At 38.9% G+C, this 14,519-nt stretch overlaps 1 protein-coding gene across 28 annotated transcripts in view; it reads right to left on the bottom strand.

The window, feature by feature from the left end:
* LOC134205888 (inositol hexakisphosphate and diphosphoinositol-pentakisphosphate kinase 2) overlaps nt 1–14,519 on the bottom strand; it is a 95,934-nt gene that overhangs the window by 56,991 nt on the left and 24,424 nt on the right. For 22 of the 28 annotated variants that reach the window (XM_062681554.1, XM_062681560.1, XM_062681565.1 and 19 more), the window contains exon 2: nt 3,489–3,959. The exons of 5 other annotated variants lie outside the window; for them this stretch is intronic. In XM_062681554.1, the coding sequence (XP_062537538.1) occupies nt 3,489–3,758 (270 nt within the window). In that variant the 5' untranslated portion in view covers nt 3,759–3,959. Of the gene's footprint in view, nt 1–3,488; nt 3,987–14,519 lie in introns of those variants that run through there. One more of the 28 variants, XM_062681555.1, reaches the window with a different exon arrangement.

Genomic DNA, 14,519 nt, shown 5'->3' with positions numbered 1-14,519 from the left:
GCCGCTTTGAAAATCTCGATGCGTTCTTCCCTCACTTCCGCCGAGCGTGACCTTTGTAGTCTTCTTCTAGCCCTGAGACAGGTTGCTCGAAGATCTGCAATTTGCTCGCTCCACCAGTATACCTGTGGCCTGCAGTTCCGTGGTCGCGCCTTCCTCGGCATGGTAGCGTCACACGCTCGTGTTATGGCCGCAACCAGTTCATCGCCGCTCAAACATCCTGTATTTTCTTCCAGACCCATAGCTTCACGGAATGTCCCATCGTCGAAGTGGGCGACATTCCACACCCGGGTTGTAGGAGTAGATCTCCGGCTGTCTCTCCTTGCCTCGTTGCTTATCCTGTACCGGATAGCCAAATGGTCACTATGTGGGTAACCGTCGTCAACCCTCCACTGCAGATCACCGACCAAGCTTGGACTGCAGAATGTTACGTCTATTATCGATTCCACTCCGTTTCGCTGGAAGGTACTTCTCGAACCTTCGTTGCACAGCACGACATCCAGCTTGGCTAAAGCCTCTAGCAGCGTTTGCCCTCTCCGGTTAGTAAAGCGACTTCCCCACTCTGTCGCCCACGCATTGAAGTCTCCTGCAATTACTACTGGCTTGTTACCCACTAGGTCTGATGTCAGCCGATCGACCATCTGGGTGAATTGTTCTATCGGCCACCTAGGTGGGGCATAGCAGCTGCAGTAATACACTCCATTTATTTTTGCTATAACTGTGCCCTCTGCTCTTGTATTCAGCACTTCCTGGATCGGGTATCTTCCCGTCGTACAAATCGCCGCTGATCTGGATCCATCCGCTACCCAGTTCCCGTTATCCGCGGGGATGCGGTATGGGTCCGCCAGGATAGCTACGTCTGTGCTCGCTTCTGCTACCGACTGCCACAGCAACTGCTGGGCGGCCGCACAATGGTTGAGGTTGAGTTTGATACTCACTCTGAATTCTCATATATTGCCATACACGAACCAGTTCAAGTTAGTTAGAATAAAACTACCAATCCATACACGTCGATCGTACCATCATCTATCGCAATAGCAAGAAGAGTATCGAATTAAACGAAATTAATCGATAATAAAAGTGTTCATTATTCTACCAATCCCGCCGCGTTGAAGTGTGTTACGAACTCTGAAACCGCCAAAGTGCTCCGCGCCATAGTCGAGTGCGCGCATTGTTGTTCGGTTTCAGTCGTACGACGGTGATACTATTGTGACGATTTGTGCGTTTAATAGGAATGGGAAATATTATGGATGAAAACGTTGTGAATACTGTTCGATTCCATTTCCCAACGACTAGTCAGCGTCCGTCATCGACGGAGATTATGAATTTTCTAAAACAGTTGGACATCAACTTGACGGACATGGAAGCGGCCTACAGAACGGCACAAGAACGTTCGGTTTTTATTAAATTCATTTCTCTGGAAGCAGTCGCTTAAGAAGAATGCGGAGCCAAACAAATTTCATTACTCTAGCGGAAAATCGGTAGAGGTACGGATCGCAGGTAGCAATATGAAATACATCCGTATCTTCGACTCACCGCCAGAGACAAGTAATAAAAGCTTATCGATGGCACTCGAACGATATGGGAAAGTGGAATGTTTGTACACTGGTGTGCGTGGTGTATATATCGACCTGAAAGAAGAAATACCACTATCGCTAAATTTCGGAGCCCGTAAAGGACGAATATATTACGACGGTCTTCAGGATGTGTGTTTTCTTTGTCGGGCTGCGGGTCATCGGAAGGATTCTTGCCCAGAACGACCCCCTGGAAATCGTAGGAAAGATAAGCTCAAAGACCAATCCCATCCGAGTACATATGCTGGACTTGTATGTGGTATTGCTGTTGCTGATCAAGACTCAGAATGCGCGGATGAAATCATTGAAGATCTGGTGGAAGTGGAACAAATGGACCCGATCAGAAGAGAAGATCTTGAGAACGAAGGCACACTGGAAGAAGAAACGAATGAAGTGGAGGATAAAGCAAAGCGGATGCCATCTGTCGGTTACTTGACTGACTCGGAAAATTATGAAGATGTGACAGATGCCGACTTTCAAGTGATGAGGGAGCCACAGGCGAACCAACGAAGAGCCCAGTTTGCGTCTTCCGGCGGCATTTCGAGTTCCCGTCCTAAGAAGAAAATTCGACGTAAATTGAATTTTTGATTTGTAATTGAATATTAGACTATAATATTTCTAGAGATCTGCGGCTCTGTGAAGTTTTTGATTAAACAAATGAGCCTTATAAATAAATAACTTAAAAAAAAAGTGCTCCGCGCCAACAGAGCTATTTCTGCATCCAAAGCTATCCACATCCAAAATCCTATTTTATTCAATAAATTTCAGAATTGAAAGGTGAGTCACCTTAGGTGACCCATCTTGCCCCGCTGTTTGACCCATCTTACCCCGACATTTTTTTGATTCACAGAAAAACAGACTTCTACTTTAATGATTCAAAATGAAATAAAAAGTGGATTTTTTGGGCTTACATATTATGAGCTATTTTTGTAGATCCACGTTGAAAAGTTGAATTATATAAAATGTTTCTGTTTTGCGGCATTCAATGTTCGCCTTAGGTGACTCATCTTGCGCCATTCAACCCTGAATTTAAAAGTGATAGGGGGAAAGACGGCTTTGGCAGGTTTTGTTCTATTATTGGCAGGGGGGTTTTTGTCGACCAAATTTTATGAAATTTGGCCGCAATGTTCTTTGATATTCAAAGAATGTTTAGGCCAAATTTGAGCATAGTCAGACATAAAATAGAACAAATAATAGAACAAAACCTGCCAAAGCCGTCATTCCCCCTAGTTGAATAATTTCCGAATAACGCTGCTTACACAGCTAGATTACTTTTGACAGGCATTGAGTTATTTTTGAGAGGTGTCTTATCGGTCTAATTGGTGTCTTTGGTGATTTAGTCTGAAATTATTTCAGAATCTTATCAAAAACTTCAATTAATATAATCTGGGAACACAAAAAGATTTTTTTAATTTCTCATAAACTCCATTTGAAATCACTTCAACTTCTTGTATTTCTTTTGGAATTTCTCCAAGAATTGATCTCCAAAATTGCGGAAATACGGATATTTCGTGCGCGTTATTTCCACGAAGCTATCAAATTCTCCGTAATACGATATTTGAGACAAAAAATCCTTACAATTTCTTACTTATTATCCTTATTTTGCATAATTCGGTGGAAAATCATAAACAATTTTTACAGAGATTCTAGAATTTTAAAATGAAAACTCTTTCACACGGAACGCATGCACATTGTTAAAAAAATAACTGAAAAAATGAGAAAATTTCCCATCTGCAACATTCCTGGATCGAACGGGGATTCGAACCTAGTCATCTGCTCCGTAGCCCCACATATATTTGCTCAACTACGAAGTATTCTTTCTATGCACTATTGTCCAATAATCCTATATAACCGGTCGATGAAAGCAATTACTTAACTAAAATATAATTCAAAGTATACCACCATAAATAGCCGTACATTCATACATTCGTCACAGTAGCAGATGTAGTCCTCATCGTCGTCTCCTTCGCCGTAGTAGTGGCCTTCGGCTCCCCCATTTTCCCCGTGACCATGGGAAAATTCTAAATCGGCATCCGTATTCTGGTCGCCACGATAATCTTCGCCGGGAGATCCTTCCCGTCCACCCTCACCCATTTCACCGTTACATCCGGTGAGTGGCCTGCTGCGATGATGTTTACGTCTAGGCCGTTTCAATCGCCACCAATCTCTCAGCCACGACCATTCCATCTTCTTTTATTTGAGTTTGCTGTTTTGTTTTCTTCTTTAATTAAAACCGGATCTATTGAGTCACTTTAACCACTTTGTTCTTCACAGCTGATTGAGTCACGTGACACACGAACGAACAATAATTAATCACAGTAGTGGAGACATCTTAGATGAGCACACTTTCATTAGGATCGATTCCTTTGTTGATTTTCTCGTCCCACACTATAGTTAATTGATTTGACGTCATCACTTGAGATTGCCGCCGGTGTCGGTTGTCAGTGGAAATGAATGAGATGCACATGCCGGTGAAGTTGGAGAATTTTCGGAGACGGTGCTAACTATAAGCATCTTATTACATCGATTATTACTTATCAAGTATCTTGCACTGTGTCGGGTAGCATATCGCTAGCCGCGTCGGTCGTGAAACTGGTTTATAATATTTTTAGGTCAATATTGACCAATGTGAACGCATGCAAATTAATTAGGGGACATACACACACATCCGGTTCTAACCAGTGGTGTTCGGTCGGACGGACTACAGTCTACACGTTCACCGAGTGAATCACGTTGAAGTGATACTTGAAATTTTTTAAATCGCATTTACAATCCATAAATGCATGCTGAGCCTGAGAATATTATTTTTATTATCTTTGGGATAAAGCCTCCTCCGAAGTATTTCAGTTTGTTGGTAAAAGCTTGGTAAAAAGTTTTTAAGCATCTTCCAGAGAATCGTTTTCTTTTTCCAGAAAAGGAGTTTGGTAAAACGTTTTTGGGCATTTAGCAATTCTTACTGCAATAATAATGTTCATAGAAATCATAAAGGAAATATTACTATGATGCATCACGCAAAAATCATGATCTTGAACCCCTTTTCCCTAGTAATACTTTTTGGTATGAATATCAGAGTTTTTTAAATGATTTGTCACGCTCTCAAACCCCTTCCCTCAATGATGTACTTTACAGACGACCGTAAAGAATTTTCAACAATTTTAACGAGCTTTCAGCCCGTTCTGAATTGTTTTCAACGAGTTTCTTTGCTAGGTAAGATTCGAATTGTTTTATAAATTTAATTAATTTATTTTATTTTTCTTAGTGAAATAGGACCGCCCAACAAAAATTTTGCCAAAAGCGCTAGGGACCACGCTACGGATCTGGATAGGTCTCATTTTTCGCATTTATCATTTCACAAGGACACACGGTCGAAAGTTATTGGATATAAAAAGTGAAACCGTAAATATGTGAAACTATCAGCTTTGTTATGATGATGTTACGGTAATAAGGTGGGCGATTTAATTTTTATACCGTGGATTTCGCCTGAGTTTCTCTGTTCATGGATCTGCCAAGATAGGTGTAGATAATAAATATCCTTCCTCTTAAGTTCACTTCATTGAAAATTAAAAAATGAGGAAAAAATATGGAATTCTCAGATTTTAAGGAAATAAGTAACAATTTGTGCTCGAAAAAAAATACCGTACATAGATTGAGCGGAATGTTGTAGTACAGGAAGCAATCGATTCGTCTGCATTCGGATCATATTGCGAGCTCAATTTAGATTTCCAAAATTATTTTCAATTTGATTCTCTTCTTCATTTTGTAAATCCCAAATCGAGCTAAAATTCATAATTACACGATTATCAACTAATTGTTATGAGTGGCTAAATATAGCTCAAACTTCCAGTCCAATTACAGCGCCGCTGCCTGAGTCGCAATGCCGCCTTCGGTCGGAACCGTGACAGACCACACAGATGCGCCATCGCGTGACAAAGTCACCCGGGAGGCGGATGCTTCTCCGCCAACGACCGTGCCAATCCAAACGGTGACGGACGGACGACGGGTAGCAGTAAACATGTGTGATTGACAAGCCAGTGACAACACCCTCTTCTAGCCGTTCGCTTGAAACTGTTTTTCCATAAATACGCCGTCGATCAGTTTTGGACGTCAGCAAATATCGGTTCGGATGCTTAAGACTCACAGTTATGGATATTTTGTAAGTCACAATTGGCGGTTAATGGACCAAAATAAAAAGTTGTACATATTTTGTTTACACTGGTGGTGTCGTTCAATTGCTTTAGAGCGACATTGAGTTACTAATAGCTCAGTAGCAAATAAGGGGGGTCATAAACAAATTTGTATGTTGCACTTGCGTGTTATCGGTACAGATGGCACAGATAGCGTCCCATCACCGGAGCGGGAAGGTTACCCGTAGATGTCAAGGGCGCTAACGAACCAAACGACAATGACAAATAGAAAGCATCGGTCGGTCGTTCTTTCGTGCAAACGAGGGCTAATTGAGCCTCTCTTGGTGACACCGCATCGGTAAGTGATGAGTGTTCCAGCACAAAACAACTATAACTGGTATCTACTAGTAGAATCAGCAGTTCTCCACCAACCTGTCGATAAATGGCGTTCAATAGGAGTACATTTTTATTTCAAGAATGTTAGGGGAATGTTCAAAACTAAGAGGATCGTGGATCGTGGGGTCTCCAGTACTAGTACTCTAGACAGGTGCTTTCCCTACTAAGCTACGAAGGACCTCCGTCGTGCTGGTGTTGGAAATTTGATGCCATCAGTAGCCTTCAAAGTACCTGTCTAGCGTACTGGTTTCGTGGGATCAAACCCCATCGAAGGAAGTGATTACCCTCCAATACATTTTTCAAACTAAATCTTTCACATGCAGGGATTGAATTCAAAAGAGAATGGAAAAATCTCTCACCTATCATCTCCGTATACATATACGATATGTAGCATACAGTGATAGACTTTTTTCGCCAGCTGTCATGATAAAGCACTGATTCAGAGGCCTATACCCCATGATAAATTTCTTTTAAAAAGCTCCAAACGCTGGGAACCCTGGTTCTGATGATGCATTTCAACTCGTTCTAGACAGCTGTGCGGTCTTCAAAACTTCTGTACAATCAAAGGCTGCCTATCCAATTCTGTTATTTTCGCCCTTGTATTCAAGTTTGATAAATTTGTTATCATGGCTTGTTATGATTCGGAACAGTTTTTGCCTTTCTTTTAGCGTTGTTCTTTATCTTTTGAGAGCGATTTCTGCAATCCCCGTTCACATGTTGTGCAATTGCACAAATCGAGTTTCAGACAAAACTTCTGTAAAACAATTATTTGAATTTGTGTCAAAAAATAAATAATACAAAATCTAACATAATTGCTCAAGCTCCGTTGATTTGCCAGTCAGAATCCTTCGAAAATTCCAGAGGATGTTTTCAGAAATTTCGACAAAAATTTCTTTAAGAATTTGGCAGAATAGTTTGCGTCAACTTTAGCAAAAATTAGTCCGTTATTTCTCCGGGTATTCTTTCAAAAGTTCCCCTGTGAAATTTTGCGGAAATTCATTTGGAAATTTTGTCGTAAGTTCAAGTAAATTCTTCAAAAACAACTTGCGGAAAATCTTCAGAGCCTTCTTAAAGAAATCGTTTCAACGCTTTAGAAATTATTGTAGAAATTGATTGGCGACTTCGGAATTGGCGGAAAAACTCCCGGTGCAATTTTGAGAACTTTTTACAGAAATTCCTATGATCATCGCTATAATCGGATAACCTTCCAAAAATGCTTTTGAAAATTCAAGGCGGAATTCTGGCGGATTCTTAACAGTCGTTCCTGCAGTCACCACTCCAAAAAATTGCTGCACGGATTTTAAATGCTGCACAAATCCTCTTTAGGCTTTGGAATTTATTTTTTAAGGAATTCATAAAAAGAATCCTCGTAGGATCCTCGTGAAAATTACTCTAGGAGGTATCTTTGTTTTCTGTATATATTATATACATATTATATCATCGGTGTTATCCAAAAATATCACAAAAACCCAGATTAATCCACCTACAGTGAGATTTTGACCCTTCCTTAATTATAAGGAAATATTTTCAGACACCAGTATTTTAAACGAGATAAAACTACTCAACTTCCCACGGCGATTGAACAAGTAAAATGTCCAAATTATTGCCTACCGAAAGGCGGATTTCATGGGTTGAGTTACAACAAAACGAATGATAACGCACTGTACGTCAAGCTGCCTATCTATCAGGCGCTCGTCGGATTGAATAACTATTGTAACATGGCTAGTAACTATCGTAACGCTGGTATCATGTGTATACTCGTAATTTCCAAAGACCTAGATTTTAATTAATCTAGAAATAACTAAATCAGTCATTTATCTGAACGAAACTTAATAGCGTTTAATAATAACATGTATTTTGTCTTATGGATGCCTAATTTAGTAAAACTAATCTTGTTTAATACCTTAAAAATGAGTGAGATTTATGTGGTATTAAATTTCAGAATTTGCACACATACGCACATATACATGCATATAAGTGGTCTATTAGTGTCTCAAAACATGCTCATATTTGCTCTCTAGCTTCCACTGATGTAATTTTTGAAATCCCTTTAAATTTTTACGATTTTGCTTTTCTGAGAATTTTTTGGTACATGCTTCTATTTGTTCCTCAATTAAGATCAATTGTTTCTACCAAGTATTTTATTTCATAATTTAAGAGATTTATTGATAGCTTAATACGTAACACGCCTGCGTAACGCATGCAAAGTGAAATTATAGACTCTTCCAAAGAAAGAATCAAAACACCTCCTGAAATAACTTTAGAGAATTATCTTCTAATTTTTGAACAACTCTCTGCGGAAGCCCTTTTTAAAATGAGGCATCTGCATCAAATAAAAGAACATTTCTGTGTTTTCAATTGTTGTGATAAGACTTCTGAAAACTGATATGTTATAGGGGGAGATCACCCAGTGCCGGACACATAAGCCATATCACGAAAAACTCTCTAATTATCCGGAATATGTTTACTTGCATACCACATACACAAAATATAATCATTGATAATTCATACAAACTTTATTTCATCTTTCGAACACGTTTTTCGACGATGTATTTAGATGATGATTTTTGATGAAAAATTTGACGGTTCAGAAAAGTTGTCTTCAAGTACCGAACACTATTGCATCATGTTCAAATATGACCAAGTTCCTGGAATATGAGTAAAGACATCGTTTAGAATAGTAGGGGAGAATGTTCCCAAACCGACCCCCTAAATGGCAGAGGCCATGAAATTGCGAAAAATGATTTTTTGGCCAAGTTTAGACTATATTGTAGCGGGGACATTATTCTGTATTTCTGATGCTTTATTGTGGGTGCAGAAGTGGAAAGTTAGGAGATACAGAGGGTAAAGTGGAAGTATACGTTTTCTCCATTCTCAAAAATTGTGGTCCGAAACCGCCGATCCAAATATTTTGAATAACGAAAAACGAGAGTGCAGACATATCAGCCAACAGCGCCATCTGCGAGAAACACTAGAGAATCGGAACACTCCCCTCACAATTATGGAGCACTTTTGCCAAAAAATAATAATTCCACAATCAAATTCACTATTTTCAATTGAAAATGAATTTCTATCAGCAATATTAGATATCTAACTAGCAACCCATCATAATTTTGACTGCTTCAAATGCTTAAATAGCTTTAAATTTGATTTATTCAAGATAAATTAAATTGATCAGTGTTCCATAATATTGTGACAACGAACAGTTTAGTGTTTCCTGTATAAATCGCTTCATAATAATTTATTGTGCCGACATCCACCCTCAAAATCAATAATTGTAGGTTACTGTTACATTGTAGCAATCACATTTGCGATATGAACGAATTTGTGGCTAATATTTGCATTAAAACGGCATTGTTTACATTCGCCGCCATCTTGGACACGAAGTGTTCCATAATAGAGTTATTTGCAATCGATTGGAAGTTCAGTAATTTTGTTCTAAAAAATCTATTTTATATTGAATATCACATAGCTGACCGAAAGCTTAGATTCTAACGTTGGTTTTCATGTATTAATATCTACTACTGGTTGTTTTGTGGCGTGTTAGAAGTAATTGAATGTTGAGAAAGTCGTTAAGCATTCCATAACTGTGGGGTTAGTGCATGGGACCAGCATTATCCCCTACTCAAGAGTGATTTGCACGTATGACGATTACGTTCGCAGAGGTGATGTAGGGTAAGACGGTATAATTGACGATGCCTCCTGGCCAAGACGCCCCTGTAAGATTTCTAGAAAACTAGAACTTATTAAAGTCTAAAATCAGTTGGTACCTTTAAATATTTGTAAGACCATCATACTACGTGAATGTGGAAGTATTTTTCAGTTAGGTACATGATGAAAATAATTGCAAAATTCAAAAAGTTACAAATTTGATATAACTTTCAATGTTTGTTTGACAATATTATTAAGCGACGCTTGTATACTGTCTGCTAAACTTGCACTGAAGTGCTCAGTTGAGCAACAAAGGAATTTTCCTGAGTGGTGAATATGATATAAAAAAGACAGGGTCACCGTCTTCGACCAGAGGTCGCATCTAGCATGAGACAACGGACAGGACATTTACACAACACCCAGTGGACCAGTGGAGAACTTTTCGCTTTACGAAAAGTCGAACCCACGCTCCACAGCACATGCATCTAGATGACTGACGTCGCTAACCGCACGACCACGAAGCCCACAAAATAGGCAGGGAACTTCTCCTGGATTTCATCTCATGGCTCCGATGTGCATCCCATCAAAAACAAAGCAATGAAAAGGTACTTGATTTAATTCTCATTTTTGTGATTTTATTCAGCAGTTAGCACGCATGTTTATCAAAAGAAGCGATGAAATTGGTGCCGTATTTCTTTGTTTGACGATGAGATGAATATATGTTCAGTGAGATGGAAATCGGAACAGTTCCCCTATATGAAATAAACACAATATGAAATTGTGTTGAAAAGTAATAAGTCATTTAAGTATTGCCTTAGGGGGGGGGCATGTTATACCGTCTTACCATTTCTTTCTCCGTTTTGTTTCATCTCAGCAAATAAGGGAAGATCCATGAGCTACGTAACGTAAAAATCGATAATTTTCAACACCCCATCCCTTCTAGTCACACTTTTTGTATAAAACATTTGAAAATTTTGTATGGGATATCACACGGAACCCCCTCCCCCCTCTAAACGTTACGTAATTTGTGGGTGTTCCCTAATATATCACGAAATCATTTAGAATTTCGTCCACTCTCTTTCTCCCTTTCAAATCATGCAGTAAAAAGTAGAGTGCAATAAAATGGGGGGTCGGTTTCGGACCACTGCTTGTTGGCCGGTTTCGGACCACCCCGACTTTTTTCGTAAAATGACACGCCGTTCAACAATACAACCTCATACGACCTAATATAAGTACGTGCAGACTCTACGACACTACCCATAATTCCATTACCCATAATGCCATTACCCATAATGCCATTACCCCGAAGGCCACTACCCCGAACGCCACAACCCCGAATGAGTCACTACCCCGAATGCCATTACCCCTAATGGGACACTACCCCGAATGAGCCAGTACCCCGAATTAATCATTATTTCAAGTTAATACTTCATTTCAATGAAAAAAATTTTACTCACTAAAAGTTTATTCAAATTTCAGTGGGTGAATGAGTAATAATTAGTGAGACAGAGGAAGTGAGTGAGTGAGAGTTTGTGTATGAGAGTGAGAGAGAGGGAGATCTTGTTTGTCTTCGGGAAGTTGCGTTGACTTAAAGAAGGCATCATCTCGGTTCCCCTTCTATCGTGCAGACGTTCCTTTTAAAAAGGTAGTATTTCCTCTGTGTCCCTTATCGAGGTATAAGCACGTTCATTAAAAGGTGGTATCATCTCCTCTGTCTACCTTATACCGTGCAAACCCGTCCATTTATAGAAGTCATCATGTCCCCTTTCTGCCTTATACCGGGCAAACGCGTTTATTAAAAAAAGATCATATTTACCCTTTATGCCTTATACCGGGCAAACTCGTTCATTAAAACAAGGCATCATCTCCTCTGTTCGCCTTTTACCGGAAAAACGCGTTCTGTTGGAAAAAAGGATCTCTTACTCAATTTCGTAGAATAGTACTTTTCCAGGTCATAATGACAGGAATGACAGTTAAAGCTAATTCGAAGAAAAATCAAAACCGTTGGTTAAACTGGTTGGTTAAAAACTGTTGCGATTCATCGATATCTGTTGGTGTTAAACATAATAATAGAATACTATAGATTCTAAATGTTTTCGGGGTAATTGCCTTTCGGGGTAGTGTCCCATTCGGGGTAATGACTTTCGGGGCACTGTCCCATTCGGGGTAGTGGCCTTCGGGGTAATGGCATTCGGGGTACTGGGATTAGGGGTACTGGGGTGAAGCCGTACGTGCAACATAGCTAAGACCATAACCAATAAGGATAACTTATCGTTCAATATATCAATACAGGCTAAAAATATTTTACCGATGCAGCGGCAGTAAGGTACACTGGGGGAAGTGGAAAAAGGGGGTAAGTGTAAAAATCGACTCGAAAAATTGGAATTGTACATACTTTACAGTTTTTAACACATCATAGCATTATGCATTGTTATACTTTGATGCTCACACTAATACTATGTTGAAATTTGTATAACAAATACACTAACACGGTTAACACTTGAACCGTAATTTTAGGTTTCGCGAAAAATTGATATTTGCATTCATAAAATTAATTCTTATTTGCACCAAATGTTCTTTTTTCAAGTGAATTTATATCACAGGAGACCATTATATTACAATTGAACTAATCCCATTCAATTGGTAGTGGTTTGTACCAAGAAAGCAAATAATTCAAAGATTTTACACTTACCCCAGGTATCAAACACTGCGGGGGAAGTGGATAATGTTCTTATTACGCAATTTGTTTCTTCCCTCCAGGGTTTATTTCGATAGCTGTGAATCCTAATATGTTCCTTCTTTGTTATCATTGTGATTCCAGTGGTGATTGGACTCATATAAATGAGAAAATTCCTGATTAATCCACCTATCGGTACTGATGCCTTTCACATGTTTTACATATGAAAAAATATATATAAGAAAGTTAAAAATAGCACTGATAGGTAAATATATTGTATAATTCACAATTTTTTTGCGAACGGTTAAGGACAAGTGCTTAAGAATAGCTGATAATTTTGTACGTGCTTTGCGCACACACATACACACAAATACGCACATACAGACATCATCTCAATTCGTTAAACTGAGTTGATTAGTTTATAACCCTGTAAGTCCCATTTTTCCTTTAAAAAGTTCATCTTTGGGGCGAACATATAGACTTTACGTACACTTAGCGTTCGAGAAGGCAAAACCAGCCCTCCCCTAGCTATTACGAGAATTCCTTGAGGATCTATTCCGTTAAGGTAATGAAATTATTCCACCAAAGATACTCAGAACAATCGTATTGATTTTAGTTATACGTAACTACTGATCACTATTGAAGGTCAAGGCATAATGGGTTTTCCACTTACCCCCTCCCACTAGGGTAAGTGGAAAAACAACTCCTATTTTTAAAATCTATTTCAATAAATTTAAAGCGACCAAAATGGTATGAATTACCGCACAGTTGGTGCAAAATTGACTGTTTTTGATAGCCCATTTTGATTGAACGCATTTAAATCATTCAAACCGGTTTTACACTAATTCAAACATGCACTATCGATTTTTCCTTTTCTACTTCCCCCAGTGTACCTTAATGTGTAAGTAGAGCTTATTTAACTCTCTAGATAAATTTCTTACATTCTACTCCAAATTTCCACCATTTTTAATGACATCTTCATTTTTTGTTTCTTCTTAGTTCTGTGGCTTTCTGATGCCATAATATGAACAAACAATTGAATTAAAGTAAGTTTAACAAAACTGGTGTAAAGAATGGCTATTTGATCACTCGAAAAATCTCACTGTCCGGACCCGGGGGACAGCAAACGGATACAGAAATTGATTTTCCACCACAGTTGCATTATATATTTAACAAATCAGTATCGTTATTTGGAATATAGCTAATATCAACCATCACGTCATAATCAGAATGCATTGATTTTAATATTGTTGATTTAAACCGTCTAAAGCTAGGCGAAAAATGATTTTTTTGTATTTTTGTTCAATTTCAAATTTTGTACAAAGTTCACAACACGAGGATCTGATATTCCATGCAGGTAGAAAACTTTTCAATAGCCTAAACTTTTATTGCACTACATTAGATGGTGGATGAAGGTACCTTTGCAAGTGTCGTTTTGAGAAGTGTTCAGAAGTGAAGATTCATCGTAAAAGAAATAATCAATCAGACACTGACAAATATCTCGGAATTACAACGAAACTTTCTGAACCTCCCCTCTAATGCGCCATCGTATGCAGGGGTAATATGCAGATGATATTTCATTTTATTACTAATAATGTTTCATTAACTCATTTCAGAGTATTGTGTAAGCATTTTTTCCCCTGTTCGGGTGTGCTACTGCGATCAGTTATTAGATCTATTGTAGCGTTACCCGTATCATTGGTGTTTAAGTGCATGTCGAATTACTCCATTACTATTGAGAAGCAATGCAGTATCGGTTTCGATACAGTTGTTGTTTTGCTTTCTCAAGAGCACCATGACAAGGTCCCACTATTTAGACCCTTCACAGAGAGCAATTCCATTGAAGGCGCGCCCCTTATCAATAGGAAATCAATCCTTTCTTGAGAAAATAGAACAGTAATACTGTTTTGGCCATGCAACGGAGCCCTAGCCACATCCTTGTCTTGCTTCTTGCTATATTGCTTCTGGATTATGAAGTTATCTACCGTGATACGGGATCTTAAGACTAACATGCTACAAAACACATAGTTGAATTTGCATGAATGCTTTACAACGCTATAATATGCCGTTGCAGCTAACTGTAGTCATCCCGAATGTAGT

Source organism: Armigeres subalbatus, chromosome 1 (assembly GCF_024139115.2).
Source record: "Armigeres subalbatus isolate Guangzhou_Male chromosome 1, GZ_Asu_2, whole genome shotgun sequence".
NCBI classification, from domain to species: domain Eukaryota; kingdom Metazoa; phylum Arthropoda; class Insecta; order Diptera; family Culicidae; genus Armigeres; species Armigeres subalbatus.
The sequence above is the reverse complement of the archived record's forward strand: the minus strand, read 5'-3'. Positions and strand labels throughout refer to the sequence as shown.